Genomic DNA, 22,541 nt, shown 5'->3' with positions numbered 1-22,541 from the left:
TTGTGTGAAGGGAAAAATAAAAGTAGTATATATATATATATAAGAAGAAGAAGACGAGTTGTCCTAAAGTTTCAACGTATGTGTGTGTCTTTGACGTGTTGGGTTGACTCGTAATCGAGAAACCAAAAAAGCTTTTGGAATTATGTTTGACCGAATATATTATATATATATATATATATACAGCACTTTCGTTTTCGTTCTTCGTTCTTTTTATTTCTCTCTTCTTTTCTTTTTCTTTTTTACTCTTTGTCTGTCTGTCTGTCTGTCTGTCTCTCTTTCTCTCTTTCTCTCAACAATTGTTGGTGCTTTTCATCAACGAAGAGAGAACTGCCACACCACCGCCAACGATCGCGACGGTCATCGCCTATCTTTTAATTAAAACTTCCGAATAGTGCCGAGCCTCGCGCTTTTTCCGCTTTTGTTTCAACCCATTTGTGTAACCTCTTTTCTTTCTTTCTTTCTCTCTCTCTCTTTCTCTCATCCGAACTCCTCTTGTTCTTTCATTGAAATCGGGCCACTAAAACGATACCCTATCTACCCCCTCCTTCTTTACCTCTGATGCTACGAAAGCTCTAAACGAAGAACTTTTTTTTATTTTTATATTTATTTTCACGAACGAATGTATTTTTAAGCTCATAAAGTTCGACCATTTTTTGTTTATTTATCTTTCAACGTTTAAATATAAAACTATTTTTTCTTTATTTTTGTTTTGATATTACCACAGAATTTTCTCACTGGGTGACGATATAAAAAAATAAAACAAAATCTTTGAATATTTTTTACTAACATTTGTTAATCCCTCTTCTTAAAAAAAGAAAAGGAATTTTTTATATGAAACTTTTATTCGATTTTTCGGAGTATTTAAACAAAATAGGATTTGATTAAAGCAATCGATATCGTTATCGATTGCATAAGAATGAGATTACGTCAATTAAGTATAGCACAACTTCCGCGTAGTTATAGTCCTCGTAGTTCTTTTTCTCCTCTTACTAGCCCCGACCCCCATACCCACCCCAACCCTCTCAGAACGACAAGCTGATTTCGTTATCAGACGACAGACTAAATCCAATTTGAAGTTTCGATCAAAGCAAGAAAAAGGAAGAAAATACAGAAGAAATACAAAGAAAGATAAAATAAAATAAAATAAGTTAAAAGAATAAAAAAAAGACCTTCTCGTTGAATTTACAGATCTATTCTCAATGTCTGCGAAAAACGCAAGCTTCTCTCTTATATATATAACAGGTGTGTATCTATCTTTTAATTAAAACTTTTCGATCGCGATGAGTAGGGTATGCTTATAAAAGCAGTTTTTGCTTTCAGTTTCTACTTCTGTTCGTTCTTTTCTTTACTTATCCTCTCATTTTATTTGGATTAACGATACTGATTGTAAGTGATAAGCAATTCGAATAGACAGACAGATAGATTAATAGAGAAAGAGAGAAGAAACGTTTATGAAATGTTTCATTATCACAAATTGAATAAATCACACGTAAACGTATCATCAACGAATTAACTATTTTGTTGTTGTTATATTTGTCAATTATTTTTTTTTTTACAACTGCCACGGAAAAATGGGTTGCTAGACACCTTAAAACAATTCTCACCAAATATGAGCTCTTAATTTTAATAGGAAGATCCTCCGCATCGCAGTTTTTTATTTTTTTCTCAGTCCAATAGAATAAAATTCATACCTCATCATTGATTGATTGTACAGAAAAATGTTCTGGAAGAATTTTGTACGAAATTTAATGCTCCACAAAAAAGGTATCTTATATTTTTCCCGTAAACCTCACCATTTGAATGATATTGAAGATTTAAGTTTGATTATTTTAAGACAAATTTCATTTTTGTGTATGAATTTTATAACTCGACAATAAATGACTATTAAAAAGTACACAATACAAATTTTTGTAGGAAATTAACTGCTCTATAAAAATGGTGTCTTATATTTTGGCGATTAAATTAAGCGTTCAAAAGTTATTTAGAGACAGAAATCAGTACACATGAAAGTTTGATAATGATTGCGCATTTTATAATAGTCATTTATTGTCGAGTTATAAAATTCATATACAAAAATGTATATGTCATAAGAATATACAAAAATATATATATATTATTGAATTAATATCACAAATGTCATTATAGATCTATGAAGAAAAGGTATGATTTCATAGGTACATAGTAGGTGAAAATACGTGGTTTATAAAGTTAAGCTTTAGCTATCTTTTAATTAAAACTTCCGGATTCGCCACTAATTTCCTGCTCTACTTTTTCCTTTCCATCAAATACACACACACACACACATACATACACACACACACACACACACACACACACACACACACACACACACACACACACACAGAGAGAGAGAGAGAGAGAGAGAGAGAGAGAGAGACGTCGTTCGCGAACTCTGACCCATCCACGGGTAGAAAACTAGTCGTCGCCGTCGTAGTCGTAGTCGTCTAGGATACAATCGACATCGTTGTTTTAGACTTTCGACCATAGTATCCATCACGGGAAAAGAATTGCTGACAGTTGGAACAAGAAAAAGAACTAAAGAAAGCTTGATTAACGAGAAACATTTCCTATGATTTAGTGGAATCTCTATGTCGGAATATAGCAACGGGGCGCGTACCGAAACACAGCGTTGTGAAAGAAAAACGAGCGTATGAAAAAATCCTAAAAAAAATAAAAAAAAATAAAATAATAATAATAAAAATATTTTGTCAAAAGAATCAATACTTTTTCGTCATTTTTCAAAAGTCGTATTATTTATATTTAATAGGACGAAATGAAATTTGTTTCGAAAATTAAATTTAAACGTAGTTTTAAAGATATCTCGAAAACAAATTTTACCTAACCCTGCAGAGCGTACGGTTTTTCGGTGACAGCGAACAAGAATTTTTGTTCTCATTCTATACACGATAAATGATATTAAAATCACAAAATTGTGGATTTCGGTAAGGGAAAAATATTTTAATTAACACGAAATAATCATTTGTCAACGTTTAAATGACTCGTGTTACTTTGTATATGGAATTTTCATTGAAACGTTATAGGACATAGAAGAAAATTTATTCGTAGAATAAAACGTGTGTAATTTTTTTTTATTCTCCGTTAAAATAATCATAAAGAAAAAAGTACTGTGAGTATGAAATAAAAATATTTCTTCGTCCACGTGTCTCATCGAATCAAAATTATCTATTATATATAACAAAATATGAAAATGAAAGGGGAAAAAAATCAATAATGTCTAAATCATTTTGTAGTTGAAAAAAAAAGGAAAGAAAGTTACGTTAAACTCTCTACGAATGTCAAAAGTTTCTATCGGCGTAAAAGCAGCAAACGTTTTCCTTTGGGAAATAAGAGAAGAAGAAGGAGGAGGAGGAGGAGGAGGAAGAAGAAGAAGAAGAAGAAGAAGAAGAAGAAGAAGAAGAAAAAGAAGAAGAAGAGAGTGAAACATTATGAATGTCCTAGTGGACCCAAGTAAAGAATAGATAAAGCAAGTGGGAAGTGGGGGTGGGGTTGAGGTTAAGGATGATGGTCAGAGGGGAAGAGAGAAGAAATTGTGGTTCAGTGTGTTTTTTTGTTTGATCTTACGATATACCACTATTACTATTATTATTATTACTAATACTACTACTATTTCACTTACCGATGACGAAGATGCCGATAAGTCGAACTATGCCAAACTCCATATTGTTGTAGTTTAGAAGAACGTTGGCTAGATGAGCGGCTAGAAGAGCATAAACGCCACCACTGGCTCCAACCAGATAGACGTCAGTGTCAAACACCGAGGTACCCAGGGAACCTGCAGACAGTCAAGACCAAGAAAGGTATAACTTAGTTGAAAAGTACCTTTAGTTTAAGCACCGCTGTTTTGCGAGTCGACGCGCGGGTGGTGGTCTCTTCGCACGAGACCTCAAACTACCCCCTCTCTCTGTTTCTCTATCCTTATCAATCTCCTTCTTCTTCTTCTTCACCACTTTCAACGATCGTCAAACTTACTTTAAACCCACTGTGTGTTACGTTGGTAGGTGTAGTACTGTTATTACTCCATTGTATTTTTGATAGAAAATTGTTAAAGGAATTTACTGCTTGGCTTTTCTTCTTCTTCTTCTTCTTATTTCGCAATCCAACACCACCCTGATATAACTATATTTACTTTGTAAGACTTTAAATTAGATATTATATAGTTTAACATTGGCTATGATGTAATATACTCTAAACTTTAAATCTAACCACTTGCAAATCGATCATTCTTAGTTATCCTTTTTGTAACGTTTTACATTCTCTCCTCTCGGTCGTATATCAAAGAAATAATAATGGTTTTATATTTTCTTTTTCTTCTTCTTCTTCTTTAGTTTGTACAAAATAAACTTAGACTTTTGATATAATTATTTAGGTACTTAACTTTATTGTATAGAAGATTGTAAAAGGAATTTATTACTTGAGGGTTTCTTCTTCTTGTTTTCTTTTTTTTCGTAATTTCTCGAAATATACTATATTTACTTGGTAAAACTTTTAATTAATTAGATATTACAGTTCTACATTAGTTCAACCAAAATTTTGTCTAACCATCAACATATCGATCATTCGGTAACATTTATTATTCCAGTACGCGTATATCAAAGAAAGGGTAAAATTAAAGGTGGTTTATTTTTTTATTTAAAATGGTTTATGCATAAAATACTTGGATAACTGATACAATTATTTTTTAAAAAAATATTATACTTTTAATAACTTTAGTTTGCAAGAATTTTACGAAAATCGATCTTTCTTACGTTAGATATTTTTTTATGCGAAACTAAGTCAGATGATTTATATTTCTTTTACCGATAGTTTTTTATGTAGATTTTTTTACTTCCAAGAAATATAGTAATATATTTATCGTATTCCTTATACTCTCTCATTTTCTCTTTTACCACAGCTCATATCTATATCTTAACGTTACTTCACAAATTCATCGATCCGAGAAAGAGAGCGAGAGAGCTGCTTAACTAGGATCGACTTGGTTTTCGAGAGATGTTGGTTTAAGACGACAGAGTTTCGAGAAGGCAAATAAATTAAATTACACAAGCGTCCATCCATACTACTATCACGATTCGATTAAATCGTGAGTGACTAAATGTTACAGGGTAACAGGGTACACTCTACATAGAAATTGGACCGATTGCTGGTAACTCGAATGTTCTTTTTCAATTACGATATAACCTCCTGTCTACTTCATTCTATTTCTCTTTACCTTCTCTAACATTTAATTAAATATCTAGCTAACTAATGTTAGTACCAAAAGAAATAACCAAAGACGGATAAAGAAAAGAAAGCAAAAAAATAAAATAAAAAATTAAGTGAATCAATAAATATTTATTAGACGAATAAAATAAATATCACGTGTTCGATATATATAAGGGAAGTTAATAAAAAAAAAAAGAAAGAAAAATAATTATCTATAATAAACCCGAATGACTCGACATTGCCCGGAACTACTTCTTCTCGTCAACCCCTATTTTTTTCTTCTCTTTCGAATCGCCTTCTTTTTCTTTTTCTTCTACTTAGTCTATACCCCTTTCCACATTTTTTTACTTTTTTTTTTTCTAGAATTATGAAATTCATTTGAATCCTCGTTAGGTGCACCTTTGGCTTTAATTCTAAGAAGGAAAGAAAGGATGAAAAGAAGAAAAGGGAAGTGGGTCGGTGTAAAAGTAGTCGAGGGAGTTGGGGGTGGAACTGGGGGTCTGGGTCTGGGCGCAAAGACGCGAACTAATATTTCAACGACCTACTCTTCTTGAGTACGGGTAGTTACGGGTACAAGTCGTATGACTTTTACGTATACATTTCTAGCGTTTACTATTTCTTCTTACACGACACACTGTTCTTCTTTATGAACAAACCTAAGAATACGAGCATGCACGTGTACAAGTAAAATACTAATGTTCTCGTTTAAAAAAATCTTGAAGAAATATTTCTGTACGATTTGAAAAAGATGAAGGAAAACAGAAATTACAAAGAAAGAAATGGGTGAAGCAAAATATTGGGTTGTTCGGAAAGTAATTTCGTTTTTTCCTGACACAATATTGGCATTAGTTGATGCAAACCGATAAATAACAACACGTGAGATCGGTGAGAGGTTAATAAATTTATCAAATTCAACTGTTAATGCCCACTTGTAAGGCCTAGGTTTAACTTCTCGAAGCAAAATTATCTTAATTTTCACAAAAGAAAAACGAAATTACTTTCCGAACAACCCAATAGAATCAAAATTAATCATCGGAAAAATTCAAGATCAATAAAACAAACAATAAAATGGATAAAGTTGATATATTATTATAGTTTTGAGAAAAAATTTGATTCTTTAAGTTTGAAAAAAAGAATTCAATTGAATTCCGACTGAATGTAATAAAATATTATTATTACGACGACACATTCCCTGTGTTCTCTCTTGAAACGAAGTTTAACGAGGCAGCGACTTCCGCGGTAGTAGTTCCGGATACAACGTATCCGGGCTACGACGACGATGCGAGCAACAGGTGCACCGGATCGTGTGCCACTGTCGGAATCGATTGTAAAAAAAAAAGTAAAAAAAAGGAGAAAAAAGAGAGAGAGGGAGGAGAGGAAAGGAAAGGAAAGAAAAAGGGAGTTACAAAAAAAACGAAAAAAAAAAACACATACACAAATAAAAAACAAATGGAAAATAGGAAAACGGTCAAATGCGCATGTATTCGAATTACCCTCCCTTATAGGTTATCAAAAAAAAAAAAAATGATATAAATAGAAAGGGCTCTTTATTTGATTCTTCTACTTTCAAATTTCAAAGCTAAATTGACTATTCGTTTCTTGTTGATTTTTTTTCTATCTTTTTTTTTGGTTGCTACTCCTTTCTCTGCTTTCGATTTCCCATAGAAACTAACGGAGAATAGTCCCTTGAGAATAAGGAAAGAATGTCTGTTAATGATCATAAAAATTTATACTGTCTGTTCTTAGCTTTCTCAAAGAAAGAAAGAAAGTTAAAAAAAGAAAAAAGCGAGTAATAAGGGATGGGTGGTTGAAGATTACTATCTGAGGTATATATAATGAGAAAATTGAACGCGCATAGCTTATCTCTCGGTTGTGCGAAGGCGTGAGTTGCTATGGGAGTGTACAGAAGGAGTACGTAGGAAGTAAGAAAAAAAAAAGAAAAAAGAAAGAAAAGCACAAGGCACGCGAGAAGAAGGTACGATACGATGAGAAAACGAAAAAAGAAGAACGTCGGTTGGGGTAGGAAAGAGGTTGGTTGGGGGGGGAGAGAAGCTGGTGAGACGATGGTTGGAGTTGGGGGTGATGGTAGATACGAACGAAGGGAAAGAAAAATATATACATAGATAGAAGGTACATATGTATTACACATACATATACGTGTATCCTTGTAGGATATTATTTGACATAAAGAAGGAGGAAAGTGTATGGGGGAGGGGTTAGGGGTATGATCGGAAGGCGGACTTCTTCTAAACGTAGCCATGATCGAGAGAAACTTCTCCACCACCACCACCACCACCACCACTCTTTTCTCCATTTCCAGTTGAATATTTCACGAAATATTTTTACATGAATTACATTCGATTTTCGCGGGGGTGGGGATGAAAAACGCGGAAATTCGTTTTTCAAATAATATCGATAAGGGGAAAAAAGTAGGATACTGAACGAATGCGGTGGGGGGAAGGGGTGAAAGTGTGGGAGAGAAAGAACGCGAGGATGTTAGGTATTCGCGAAGAAAGAGATAAGGAAGAGAGGAGGTTACCAGACGATCAAGGAAAAAGATATCGCGAAGGAAGAGGAAAAAATTCTAAAGAAATGCGAAACGAGTGAGGGTGGTGGTACTAGTGGTAGTAGTAGAGGGTAGGGGGTAGAATGCACCTCGTGTCTCTTAGACTATGGCATAAGTGAGAAAATAGAACGTCCTACAGTTAGAGAACAGCGATGAGTGCAAGCACAACGATACATTCGTAAAGCGAAGTATGGCATGAAGCTCATGTATCACACACAACACACACACATAAAGAGATGAGTAAGAGAAAGAGAGAAAGAGGGGAGTCAGAGCCTCTCTCTTTCCTATTTCCGTGCATCGACCGCCATTACGTGTTCGTCCTGGTGCAACGCGATGCGAAATTCTAAGTTGCATCGTTCCTTGTGTAAACGGTGTGTGTACGTACCATGTATTTATCTGTATATGTGTATGTATGCATGTGTGTTTGAAAGAGATAGTAAGATAGATAAATAGATATATGTGCGAGAAAAAGAGAGAGATGGTTGGTTGGTTGTGAAGATAGAAGGGTTAGGGTTAGGGTGAATGTGGGGTGGTAAGAGGGGTGAAGGGTAGGTAGGAACGCGTCTCGACGTCGTTACGTCGTTACTAACGGATTGAGGCTACTGTTGTGTACGATGCATCGTGAATACTGTTGTGTCCACCATCAACAGCAATGGCTGCCTACTATTCCTGTATTTTATCCACGCTTCTCTCCGGGGACCCTGCTTCTTCGTGTGTCCCTACGAATCGGCTGCGTGTCACGATCGTGAAAGAAACAGTTTTCTATCTATCTGTCCAGTTTATGGACAGGACGTTATTTTTAAATTTTTATACGATAATATTATAACGTGTTAACGTGTTATTGACGTTAACTATTATTATTATTATTATTATTATTATTATTATTATTATTATTATTATTAATATTATTATTAATATTATTATTATTATTATTATTATTTATTATTAATATTATTATTATTATAATACTTATTATTATTATTATTATAATAATAATAATACTTATTTTTTCTTGTTCTTTTCTTTAATAAAATATTTAAGTTAGGAAATAAATTTTAATGCATATTTGAATCGTAATTGTTAGTAAATGATATTTTTAGTATCGTAGTATTTTTTATTTGTGAGGAAATGGATGGAGTATGCATACGAAGAGAGGTACAGAAAGGATGTTTTTTTAATTAAAACGAACTTTAGCTAATTTTTCACGTAGTTACACTTGAAATTTCGCAAAATTTCTATGAAGCACGCTTCTACGTAATTTTGTTTAAATATTTATAATAGCGTATATTTTGTGGACTGATTAAATTATGTAAAAAAGAAAAAGAATAATATCTTTGAAGCAATGTACGAGGGTAGTTAAAAAGAAAAAAAAATCCCATAATGCTGGAACGAATACGTTTGACCAATGGGGTGATCCTCTTTCATACACAGAAAATATATGTCCGTCGTACACGCGTTGGTACGAAACGAATATTTCCGATCGACAAGAGTATGGATCGATGAAGTTTTAAGGAAAAAAAAAAGAAAAAAAAATAGGAAATGAAAGTGGGAAAAAAAAGAAGAAAATATTGGAATAGACGTGTGTATATGCGTGTAGAAAGAAAGGGAGAGGGTAATTGGTAGTGGGTTGAGGTATGGGTAGGGGGGTTGGTTGGTTGGTATGGAAAATCGCGATTCCCATCTCTCGCTTTCGTTCGTGACACGAAGCTCGCTTAATTCCCGCTCGATAAATGTATGTAATCCACGATGGGAATCCAACGCGTCCCTTATCAAGCAGACGCTTGCAGTCGGTTTAAAAATATGCTACGCGTACTATTCTACGCATAGTCGGATAAAAAAACTCTCCCTCACCCACTTTTCTCTCTTTGTTTTTGTCCTTTTTTAGTTTTTTTTTGTAACGACAGTTCGATTCTGATCGTACTTTGAAAGAGCTTTACGTACTATGTACACGCGTGTACACACACATATAATACACATACCACATTATACGTATGTATAAATGAATGTGAACTACCAAAATCGAGATACGAATACGCACCTTCGAAAAAAATACAGTTTGAACTATCGAAAGGTGGTAAAAGTGAGTGGATTTGTGCTGTGGTATCGGTGAACGAACAAAAAAAAAAGCAAAAATTATATTCCCACTCGATTCGAACTTCCAATCGATTTCGGTTCATATCGTGCGTCGTTATTACATTGTACTTCTCTCTTCACCCCTCTTATGCCAACCTTTAACCCAACAATCCTTCATTTCATTTCATTTCATTCATTTCATTCATTCATTCTCTTATCGCGAGTTAATTTGAGAATTATTTCAACATTATCATCGATGAATCATTTCCTTCCCCCTCTTCCCAATTTTGTCTACGCACACGTATTGGATTGGACTTATTATACACTCCAATGCTTTTTCTACTTCCTCATCCACCCTTATTTTTCGATGTTCTTCATTACGAAAGTTTCTTTTCCTTTTATTTATATAAATTTTTCGTTCTATCCCACATCATTGCAAAAAAAAAAAAGAGAACTACCCCTTCTTCTTCAATGTTTTTTCGTTTTTTCTTTTATATATTTTCTTTCTCTATTTTATCCTTTATATCTCCTTTGTGTTTTTTCTTTTTTCTCTCTCTCTCTTTCTTTTTTTTATTTTATTCTCTTTTTGGGGGTTTTATTTTGAAATTAGAATACGCGTGTAGGATACACGACGAGCGGACCATATTCACGCGTCGTTGGTTTCACATCCTTTACCATTCTTGGTTTATCAGTTGGTGAATCTCTCTATCTCACTTATCGATATAGTAACAGATAGAAAGAGAGAGAGAGAGAGAGAGAGAGAGAGAGAGAGAGAGAGAGAGAGAGAGAGAGAGAGAGAGAGAGAGGTGGAAGATAAAGAGATAGAGAAAAAAACAAAAAGAATAAAAAGAGACATCGACCGCCATCCGGTGGTTCTTTTATCTTTTCGCGCTCTCTTTCCTTCTCTTTTCTATTTTTTTATTTACTTTTTTTTTATTTTCATTGAACTTTTTTTTTCCTTTTATATTTTTTTCTTTTTACCTATCGTAGAGAAGCGATCATCCGTAGCAATGTTCTCGGTTTCCCGCACGAAAACGCGGAACGTTAACGCAAACGCAAACGCAAACGCAAACGCAAACGCAAACGCAAACGCAAACGCAAACGCAAACACAAACGCAAACGTAAAACGCGCAAAGTTTCACAACCGGCAGGTTTCGAATGATTTTCCTCTTCTTCTCTCCCCCTTGCCACCACACCACCACCACCACCCACCACTCTTTCTCCTTTCTCACCAACTCAACGTGATTTTAATATCCTTTTGGTGCTCGAAATGCCCTCGACATTTTTTCGATGGAAATATTAAACCAGACAAGAGGGAAAGGGAAAAAATATCGGAACACCCGATGGAATACAAAAGCGAGTTTGAATCCCGAAGCGTGCGATTGAAATTGTTGCGTTCTCTTCTCCTACTATCCCTTTCCTTTCCCACGATTTTATCCTACTACCTCTACTACTACATACGTACATATACATATGTACATATATCTACGTAACTATCGCTGTTATGTTTGTTTTATGTTTCTTCCGTTCCTGTTTTTTTTTAATTTAAATTTTGATTTGTAATTTTTTCTTTTTTCCACATACGAAAAATATAACTTTATTTTGGCGATCGTTCTAAGTTTTGTTCCAACACATTATCGAATACCCATTACGTTTTGCGACGATACTTGAAGTACCACACGGTATCAGTTAATCAAAAGTTTTATACAGTTACGATCAATTAAAATCCAAACTACATCAACGAGGTAAAAAAAAAAGAAAAAAAATCAAACAAAAAATAGTTCACTCGAATGAAGTTGAAAATGAAAAAGAAAGAGATACACACTTTGGATATTTTAGATTTGAACTTTTGACAAACCCCGATTGGATATAGGTAATACTATCTTTAAATACATAATATAAACCATACCCCCCTACCCATCATCTATCGTATTCTCTGAAACGATCGGTAGATCGAAGGTACAATTACATAAAAGTTGTAGGAATGGTGGTGTGTTTCGAACGTTATATTCGCGTTTTGTTATCAAAGTGCAATTAATACTTTCGAGCGATGACCATTTATATTTCAGTCGTTCATTTCGTACCGAATAGCGCTATCCAATCCTTCCGCGTTGTTCGTAAACGTTTCACATTTGAAAGAGAGAAAGAGAGAAAGAGAAAGAGAAAGAGAGAGAGTGAGTGAGAGAGAAAGAGAGAGAGAGAGAGAGAGAGAGAGAGAAACGACCATTGGGTGCAGTCGAATTATCGAAGTAGAAATGACTGGCCTATGACAAACTCAGCAGCCAGTAGTAGGACAGATAACGAGTCTGACTACTACTCTCTACAGTAGTTCATATTGGAATATCTCCGACGAACACGCGACTCATCGAATACGAATTGTACGTTCTTTATCTCTTTTCCCTCTGTGTATCCTTTTTTAACATCCGTTTAATAATAAAAAAAAGAGCTCGATGATTTTGTTCTACATTTTCGATGTTGTTTTATGATCCTATCGAATCGGTTTAACCGGTTTTGTTGATTTTACGAAATCATCATGTTTTTATGAAATATTCGTTATTTTACGGATTATATTGTAATGATCTCTCCAATGTAAAATGGGAACGTATTTTATTATGATTATGATTATATATGTATATATAGTAGGAGTGAGATATATATAGATTTGTACGTATCCCAGTGAACACACCAATATAACCGAGACGTCACATTTACAGAACCAAAATTTTACCCAGTGAACACACCAATGTAATCGAGACGTCACATTTACAGAACCAAAATTTTAGGTTACGTAAACCTTAAAATAACATACGGGTCACAGGTGACTCACATGTGACGCACATTTTCACACTCATTTACGTAACAATGTGACGTTACATAATGAACATAAATATGATGTTAATTTCACATACATATTACATCGGTGATATAGCAGTGATATAATTCGAATATCATAGTTACGTCACATATAAAAAAAATCGAAAACCGTTGTTAAGGTTATATAATTGTTTTCTTTTTTTTTGTTTGTTTTTTTTCCCGGGATTTGAACTCGGGAACATACGATTACTGGATGGATATTACTGGATGGTGATTTGCCTCACTAAGCCATGCGAACTTATTTTAATTTACATTATATTACTAATACATATAGAACTAATAATATTATTAATTATAATTAATAAATATTATTAAATATAATTATTAAATAATATTAAATAATAAAATATAACATAAATTAATAATATAAATTATAATTAACACGTTCCGTGCCACGTGTACCACCGGTGGTACACTAACCATTAGACATATTTATTTAATGCACTGAAAATATATACTTATAAGGAATTTAATTTTGTAAAAAAATATTCCTATTCAAATATTGATGCATTATGCAAAATGCAGTATAAAGCAATGCAGTTACAACGCATTATATAATTTCAAAGTTACTTTTTTAACATAAATTTGACATAAAATTCCAAAGTAAAAAAAATATAACTATTTTATATAGGTGTTCTGTAACAATATGAACAGAATTGAAATATTACATTGTGATGTAAATGTGATGATAAAACAGAGTCACACCGGTTATGTTATTTATAAGTTAACTTAGGTATGTAATAGTGACGTTATATCTAGAATGTAAAGCTAACGTAACTATGTTATATAAATATAACATCACTCTAAGGTTACTAATGTGATGTCACCCGGTATGTTACATATATGTAATTTTAATGGCATATTTACGTCACAAATTTGATTTACATGCACCCATTTACATAACAATTTGTATCACAAGAATGTAAAATTTACATTACATTTGTTATTTTACATGTTCTCTAGATGTGATATCACTGTTACGTTGGTGTGTACACTGGGATATCTATCGAAAAAGTACGTTTTTTTTAGATTGGAGTATAAATTTACGATATATATGTCGCATTTCTAATCATTAATTACTGAAAAGGATAGGGGAGAAAGAAATAAGGGAGATTCTTAAAGGAAAATGGTGGAAGTATCTCTACGAGTAGCTCGTTTTATTTAACGATGTTAATGAAGGTAATGAAGGTGGATCGTAAAGAATTAAAACTTAAAAGTGACTAATATAAATAATGTGAGATGATGGTAATTATCAATAAAATGCGAGTAAAACAAAATTATCGTTCACAATTTTGTTGCATAATTCAGATATTGTCTTTAACTTTTTGATAGCAAATAGAAAAAAAAAGAACAAAAAAAAAAGAAGAAGACATTTGAGGATAAAAGGGAAAAGAATAAAATATTCTGTATAGTATCATATAAGATACATTTTTTGGTCTTTTTCTATTTTCTTGTTTTCGAATGGAAAAAAAAAGGGGGGACGACGAATACATATATGTTACATGTCAATAAATCTTGGATAAGAAATTTTGAAGAGAGGTGTAGAGTCAGAAAAAAAAAGTGGTAGGAAGAATAAAATGATAAAGGGGGTGAGAGAGAAAGTAGTACCCATAGAAAGAAGAAATTCAAAGAAATGTAGGGATGGTTTAAAACGTGTGGTATTATACTAAAGATTGGGGGGTGAAATAGCGGACTTGAGGGTTGAAGAGGGAAACATTGTGGAAGAGATATAGAGAAGGCTTGTGTGGAGGGTTAGATGTCGTTGCACTTGCGTCACAGCAATCGCATTACATCGTCGCGACCGCGATGCATACGAAGTAATCTTGTCGCGGTGGCCCCAGACAAGCTGTCGCCCTTTCAAAAGAGGGAGAGAGAAAGAGAGAGAAAGAGAAAGATAGGGAAGAAAGGAAGGGAGGGAAAGTGGAAGAGAAACAGAGACCAAAGACAATATTTACTATGCTTATGAAGCTCGCGTTTCGTAAATTACAAAGATCGCGTGCGTACATGCGTGCGTGCGTGCATGCATAGCGTGTGTTTCTGTGTATGCACACGTGCCTACGAATTAATTATAATTAATAAAGAAAATTGATTAAATAAAAATAAATGAAGGAAATAAAGTAAGAAAGAAAAGAAGATAGCGCTTTATATATAATATTATAATAAATTTATTATAAGATATATAAAAAGATAAATTTTCAAAATAATGGAAATATTAAAATATGCGTTTAGTTACGGTAGAAAAAATTCTATTATTTTGAAAATTTGTTTTTGTTGAAATATTTGTTTAATGGATTTCTTTTTTTTTCTTCTTATTTTCTTTATTTTCCTACATTAAAATTGAAATTTATTTTCCCATTATGAGGCGGAAATTGGAAGGAAGAAAAGAAGGAGAAGAAAATAAAGAAGAAATAAAGAAAAAACATTTTTAATGTTGGATTATTGAAGATTATAAGAAAAAAATTTCCTAGCAGATATCCCAATCGCGGTATCGTGTAAATCGCTAGACGATTTCTCTAATAACAGACTTCGGCATTATCTAAAACGATTGAGAAAGAAAAGAGAGAGAGAGAGTAAGAAGAGAAGGGGAATGAAGAGGTAGGCAGGCAAGCAAGCAAGCAAGCGATAAGCCGATCGTTCCGTTCCTTAAGTTTTACCCGTTTGCGTTTCTCCATCCCTTGAAAATTCCTCCCCCTATATCCCATAGAACGTCCAATGTCTATTCTCGAATCTCCCGGTCAGGTTTATTATTCATGTGCCCTATTTTGCAACGTTTTACTTTCATGACTGCTAATAACCAGGGATCTGCGTCTAATCGAATTTATGCAAATGGCAATTAGGTGTACACGAATATATACATACAGACGACGACGACGAAGACGACGACGATGAGAGAGCAGCACAGGACCACGTAACTGTCTCTTCGTATAGAGAAAGAGAGAGAAAGATGGAAGGAAGAGAAAGAGAAGAGATGGGAGAGAAGGTGTACCCAACATCACCACCACCAAGCACCACCACCTTTACTGAAAATCCCAAAACAGGATCGAGGCACGAAGTAGAGGAGTATGAAACGGTTGTGTCGCTGTGAACACAATAGTGCATTTACCTAAATGTATACCTATATGTATGTAAAAGAAAGATAGGGGGAGAGAGAGAGAGAGAGAGGGAGAGAGAGAGACCTGTTCTTTCGGGAAATGCACGCGATGCTATTCCATAATTAATATAATTACAAATAATGCAAACTTAAATCAACACACTATACTCACGCTTGGAACAAATGTTGTTCTCCAATTACAAGGCCTTCTAATTAACGCGGTGTTATTTCGAAATTAATATGCCACGGTATGGTATGAATACATGTTCTTTCGTTATCGGAATAAAGAGAGAGAGAGAGAGAGAGAGAGAGAGAGAGAGAGAGAGAGAAAAGAGATAGAGAGAGAGAGAGAGAGAGAGAAGGGAAGTGAAAGAAATTAATAAAAAAAATTAAACAAAGATAGAGAGAGAAAGAGAGAGAGAGAGAGAGAGAGAGAGAGAGAGAGAGAGAGAAAGAGAGAGAGAGAGTATATATATATTATATAAAGTTAATATTGCGAATATAATTATTGTCACGATATATAATAATAATAATAATGATTTAACTTACCGGCCAGGACTCCAGCCATATAAACAGCGGCAATCCTCAAACTTCCGTGCACCATCTCGAGTGGAAGTCCCACGACCACCTGCACTCCCAGATTAAACAACAGGTGAAGCCACCTAAAAAGAAAAATGAAAGAATACATAAAATATGATAAACGTGTTAAAAAGTGTCTTTTCTTTTTTTATCGTTTGCCTTTTATTATTATTATTATATTTTTATCTTTGTAAAAGGTAATAAGATTATGGGAGAACAAAGATTATGGATAAAGTAAAAATGGGAAAAAATGATTATATCAAGAAAGAAGATTTTAGTAATATTATGAAATGGCTTGACGTTTAGAATTAGATTGAAACGATTGAGATAGATTGTAGAGATATTAAAATAAAAAAAGTGGGAGGGGGGAGGAAAGTGTACATTATTAGTAGAGTAATATTATGACACGGAAAATGAGGAAGCTGAAAAAGAAATAAGTACTCTGTAAAAGATGAGAGAAGAAGAAAACGAAGAGAAGAAGAAGAAGAAGGTGGACGCGCATGAAGTGGGCGACTTTGCGGTGTTTTTTTCCCCTCAATGTTAGAGAATGGGAAAAATGAAAACAAAGCTAGGAACATTTAGCAAAAAGATGTCAAGGAGTCGTACATTAGCCCACGGGGAAAGATTAAAAGAGTTACCGCTTGACACGGAAGAAGGATTAAGGTGGATGAAAAGAATTAAAAGGCGACGCTTTTGCAAAACGAGACAACGGCGATAAACGAGATGTAATATACTTCTTTTTTTCTTTTTTTTTCGCACTCCAAAACCGGAGATCTTCAATTTTTTCCAAATAGTCGACGATGAGATACATCCCCATTCCCCTTTTTCTTTTTCTTAACGTTCATCATTCTCCTTTATTACCATCACCTCCTTTAAAAACGTATCTACATACGCTTTATATATGTAATAAGTATATGTGTTCTTTCGTGCGTATGTGTCTATAATAAAAGGGATGGGGTTGGTGATATTCTCATTTAAATGAGAATACTTGAACATTCACTCCGTGAAACATGATGGTACTTTAAGGATTAGTTATAATAATAAGATAAAGAATTATAATAAAGTATAATATAATATTTCTATACATATAAGGTGTGTGTGTCCCTTTTTAGGTAGTTAAAAGATTTGAAATTAGTTCTTGACTAGATGAACTAAATAATTTCTATTTTATTTGTAAACCTATATACGTGTTATATTTTGTTTCTTATCTATTTTACTATTTACTATAAAGATTTTTAAGATACTTTGTAGAAGAGAATGGGTTGAAAAGTGTGTTTGGTTTAACCAACCAAGGTGTATATAATTTTATATAAGAAATACAAAATAAAAAAATATACTAAATTAAAATTGATATTATTTTAAAAATATTAATAAATAAATTTCATTAGAAAAGAATTAATGTATCGAATAAAATATAAATTAAATATTTTTATTTCGGTAGAAATGTTAATCGTTTGAAATTATTCGACAAAAACTCATATATCAACTTAACGTTAACTTAGGTGGAAACACGCGGTAAGAAAAAAATGATAAAAGAGAAAGAGAGATAAATATAAAATGCATGAAATTCAGAAGGATCGTGAAGATAAAAAACAAAAGTTTCGAGTAAGGAAAAGTCAAAAAGGGCGAAAGAAGGAAGAAAAGGGCATCATCGTTTTTTCTTTCCAGTGCTGAGATTTAACCGACCAACTGTGTCTATCGGACGGGAAGTAAAAAAGGAAAGAAAAGGAAAGAGGATAGTGGTGTGGCTTGCTTGGAAACGCGTCAGAGGAAAATCCGAGCAATTATGCATCTTATCTCACGAGTGAGGTAGAGAAAGTTTCTTTACCCAGGAGAGTCTGGGAGAGTGAGTATTAGAGAGAGAAAGAGAGAGAAAATAACTTGGATACGTAAGTAGAGAAGGTCGTAGCTACTTATCCGCCATGTTGTACACCCGGGAGCGTGGAAAATCACAAAGATCTACTATGCATATTCTCGACTTAGTATCGAACGCTTAAAATGAAATTCTCGTCAGAGATTATATATATATTTATAGAGAGAGATACAATATATAATATATATAATTGAACGATAATAAATTTCGATTATTTCCGATTAAAATTTGGACAAAATATCATTTTAAATAATTCTCGAAACAAATTTAGTTTAGTTTATATCTACGTCAATTAATATATGCATCGTTTAGTCATTCATTCGTAATTATATTAAACGTGATTATTCTATGAATTATTAGAGTTAGTTATTGATTTTACTACTTTAGAATCGTTTTGTATTTAATGGATATTGGAAATATGGTAATACGTTTATACAAGAGGAATATGTAGATATGTGAAAGTACAGAACAAATAAAAAAAAAGAATAAAAGAAAGGAAGAGAAAAAGGTGATTAAGTGTCGATGAAAATTGGTGATTGTTTTTTTTTTTTGAAAGAAAGAAATATTCTTGCTTTTCAACATTGTTTGAACTAATTAAAAACGTGTAATTACTTTTAATAACTACAGTTTATATTTCTATCATTTTCAATCGTATGGGATTGACTTCGGTGTGAAATTTGTTAGAAGTTTTCCTCATTTTTTTTCTCTTGTTATTATTTGTTTGTTTGTTTTTTTTTTTTTTTTTTTTTTAAATCTTTCACCTAGGTAGAAACATGAAAATAAAGTTTTATTGGTAGGTACCAACTGAAAATAAAGATCCCCGTCTACTCTTTACCATCTCATCTCTATCTCACTCACTGTTCCTTTCATAATCAATTCGTTGGTAGGAGGTTCTAGGAAATAGGCAATTTGCATTGGTTATGAGTTTAAAGTGTATTGTCGTTGCTATTTGTAAAATGCGGTCAACGAGAAAGCAATTACTCTTAAGGTCATATCATCGTTTACCAATTGAATCGAACTTATTATCTTTCTAGGTATAATCTTCATCGACAACGTAAACCCACGTACGTAATATATATAATAAAATATTAATATTTTATTATATATACATATTGTTATATATGATATTAAATAAAATAAATGTTACAAATGAATATAATACGAATTAATCAAATACAATGTTTAATTTTAACGAAATATAACTTGTACGTTTAATTGATATCTATAAATTCATATTTGCAAAAAAAAAAATGAAAGAAAGAAATAAGAGAAAAAAAGAACAAATTCGGATAAAAATCTTATAGGAAAAAATTGGTGATTAAATTTTATTTCATTAAAAAAAAGAAATAGTATAGAATAAAAAGAGAGAAATAGAAAAATATAGAAATAGTAGAAATTCCAAATCAATTCGTAAACTAAATCGGTTTACAGTACGCAATCGTTGAAATGGAGCGCGAGGTGGGCTTCTCTCCTCGTTCATTCGGTTACAAAACAAAAAAGCTAACGTTTAAATCGTTCGATCGTCGTCGCGTGCTAGCCGTGAAAATGGTCGTCGACATACATCGTCCATCCATTATCGCGCAAATAAATCGGTAATCATATGAAACTCAACGTCCGCTTGAACGCGATCAACGAGCGTATCCGAACGAATGAACGAACATTAACACAACTCTATATTATTATTATTATTATTATATATATATATATTTCGATGATATCGTCATAGATTACGCACTAGTAATTTTACTTTATAGAGGAAAAATTTATTCCTCCCTCCCTGATAATTTTTTCTTTTTATTTTTTTATATTGATTTTGCAATCAATCGTAAATAGAAAAGAAAAAAATACAAGAGTTTTAATTTTGACATATTTTATTTTTACATACGATCGATTAATTAATTTAATCTCATTCACAAATTCAAGAAGAATTCTTTTCTTTTTTAAATTAAATAGAAACAAAACATAAGATTTATGTCGTTGTTGAAAGAATGTCGTCTTTTATATATTTAATATAAATATTCATATAACGAGGTAGAGAAGTAGCTTTCGTTAGTCTCATTTATGAATTGTTACATCTTTCTCTCTCTTTCGTTTTTAGTCTCTCATTTACTTAGAAATAATACTTTTGTATCAACGTTATACACATACACATACATAAATAATATATATTTATCGACCAAACGAAGTATTATCATTTATTTCGCTTAGCATAAGAATTTAAATTGTTTATTCATGCAGAGTTACACTTTGAACCATAATAAAATTGTAACATTTAAATTTGAACACAATCGATCAACAATTAATGTAAATAAGAAGCTATTGCGAACAAAATAAAAAAAGGAATTTCGTGGATTAAGGAAGAAAGAAAAATAAAAGAAGAAGGGCATGGTCGAGGGGTGAAAGTGAGGGGTATACAAAAGAGGACTGTCTACTTTCCATGAAATAATTCTACCAGTTCGAAGACATTGAAGATATATCGGTATCGATTTGTAGTAAGTATGCAATCGTCGAAATGGACTACTACTACTACTACTACGTAGCAAGAAGAAGGGTCTAACACCGATTTTACCGATTCCCACCCCTTTTTTTCAGTCATCCTTAACTCTACTGTATAATATAAATGTATATGTATATTATATAGTAGAGATATATGAAAGAAAGTAAATTAGAACGTGATTTATTTCGTGAAATTATACGAAATGGTAATGATACGATCGGTATTTATTAAAAAAAAAAAAAAAAAAATAAATAAATCATCAAGTATTTTCTTTTGTTTTCATATTGATAATGCAGATCAATTTCTGAATCGAAAAGATAATATAAAAGATAATCTCGCAACCGTTCGAACTATTAAATTAACGTCCAATTAAAATGTAATCGATGTAGTTGGATCGTGAATCTGTTTTGCGTGACTCGAGCGCATTTGTGTTCGGCAATTTCCCATTCGTGGATTTTCTCGAGTTACTCTCGACATTGAAATCAGCCTAATCCTGACATTTAAAGTAATTAGAAAATGAATCTATTCGAATTTGAAGTATAGATCGTTACGGAGTTATATTACATTTCTCTCTCCCTCTCTCTCTCGAGTAAATTATCCTTTTATACGTTTTCACGTGATACAATAATAGAAGTTGGATTTATTACGTAACTGAATAGAGGAATAGAAAGGGAAAGGGAAAGAGTAATTTTTCGAAATTCAATCGGACCGAATATCGTGGATAAACAAAGCTTTGTCGAAAGTTCGTATCGGCGTTCTGAGGAATCAAGTCATCTGGGCTAGTTCAATCGTTCTCTGATAATTAATTAAGGTATCGAAAACTTGCCATTCAACGTACATCAGTTTCGGGATTTCAATATCGACGTATTTTCGAATCGATCTGTAGTAGTACACGAGAAATGAGTACGATAGCTCTTCTTGTATTAATGAAAATTAAAAAGAAGAAATAAAAAACTCTTTATTAGAGCATACGAAATTTTGTTCTATGTTGAATCGATCAAAACATTTGATTTAAATTTTAATCAATTTTGTTCGATATTAATTTATTATAATATCAAAGACGCGATTTGCATTCTCATAGATAACACTTACTTTTTCAACCAAAATTTTTCTTTCCCTAAATTGTATTATTTTTCAGAAAATTGTTTTTTTCAATGTTTTTTCCTTACACATCGAATCGATAGAAAATAATAAATACGAATTATAACATATACGAATAAAAAAAAATATCTGATATATTTTTTTTTTGTTTCTCGAACGATTTAATACGAACAAATTACTCGTAGCAAACTGTACGCGTAACAAAAATTAAAAAAAGAAATAAATCACTAATTTCAAAGGATTAACAAAAAAAAACAAACGATCAATCTTATGTTTCGCAGAAAATCATTGTAGAGATATACGAGCTTTAAAGAAAGAAATGTTTTTCTTCGTGTGATATGAGAAAGTTTAAACAAAGTTAAAGAAAGAAAAAAAACAAAGTGTTAGGAAGTAAGTAAGTTAGGAAGTAAGGAAGCTATATATTATATCTATATATACGAGAAGAAAATATTAAAAGTAAAAATGGAATAAAAAAAAGAAAGAAATTAAGATCGAATAAGACATAAAACACTCGTATAAAGGAATTCAAGTTGAAAGGGAATTAATTCTTGAAACCGCGTCGTAACCTATAGAAGCACGGGTAAGTTCGCCACAACATAACGGCTAATTGCAAAGTACGCCGAGTAAATCCAAGTACCGCCTTTCC

At 32.6% G+C, this 22,541-nt stretch overlaps 1 protein-coding gene and 1 long non-coding RNA gene across 3 annotated transcripts in view; one reads left to right on the top strand and one right to left on the bottom strand.

The window, feature by feature from the left end:
• stet (stem cell tumor) overlaps positions 1-22,541 on the bottom strand; it is a 341,302-nt gene that overhangs the window by 11,138 nt on the left and 307,623 nt on the right. For both annotated transcript variants that reach the window (XM_089171157.1, XM_015333869.2), the window contains exons 8-9: positions 16,395-16,507; positions 3,659-3,814 (exon numbers count right to left, since the gene is read on the bottom strand). In XM_089171157.1, coding sequence (XP_089027283.1) covers positions 3,659-3,814; positions 16,395-16,507 — 269 coding nt within the window. The remainder of the gene's footprint in view (positions 1-3,658; positions 3,815-16,394; positions 16,508-22,541) is intronic.
• The window catches only part of LOC149033021 (uncharacterized), a 114,876-nt gene continuing 96,048 nt past the window's right edge, over positions 3,714-22,541 (top strand). The window contains exon 1 of the long non-coding RNA XR_016176119.1: positions 3,714-3,839. This is a non-coding gene — a long non-coding RNA (uncharacterized LOC149033021). The remainder of the gene's footprint in view (positions 3,840-22,541) is intronic.

This window comes from Polistes dominula, unplaced genomic scaffold, assembly GCF_049000335.1.
Source record: "Polistes dominula isolate Pdom_NZ unplaced genomic scaffold, Pdom_raw_medaka contig_31, whole genome shotgun sequence".
NCBI lineage: Eukaryota > Metazoa > Arthropoda > Insecta > Hymenoptera > Vespidae > Polistes > Polistes dominula.
The sequence above is the reverse complement of the archived record's forward strand: the minus strand, read 5'-3'. Positions and strand labels throughout refer to the sequence as shown.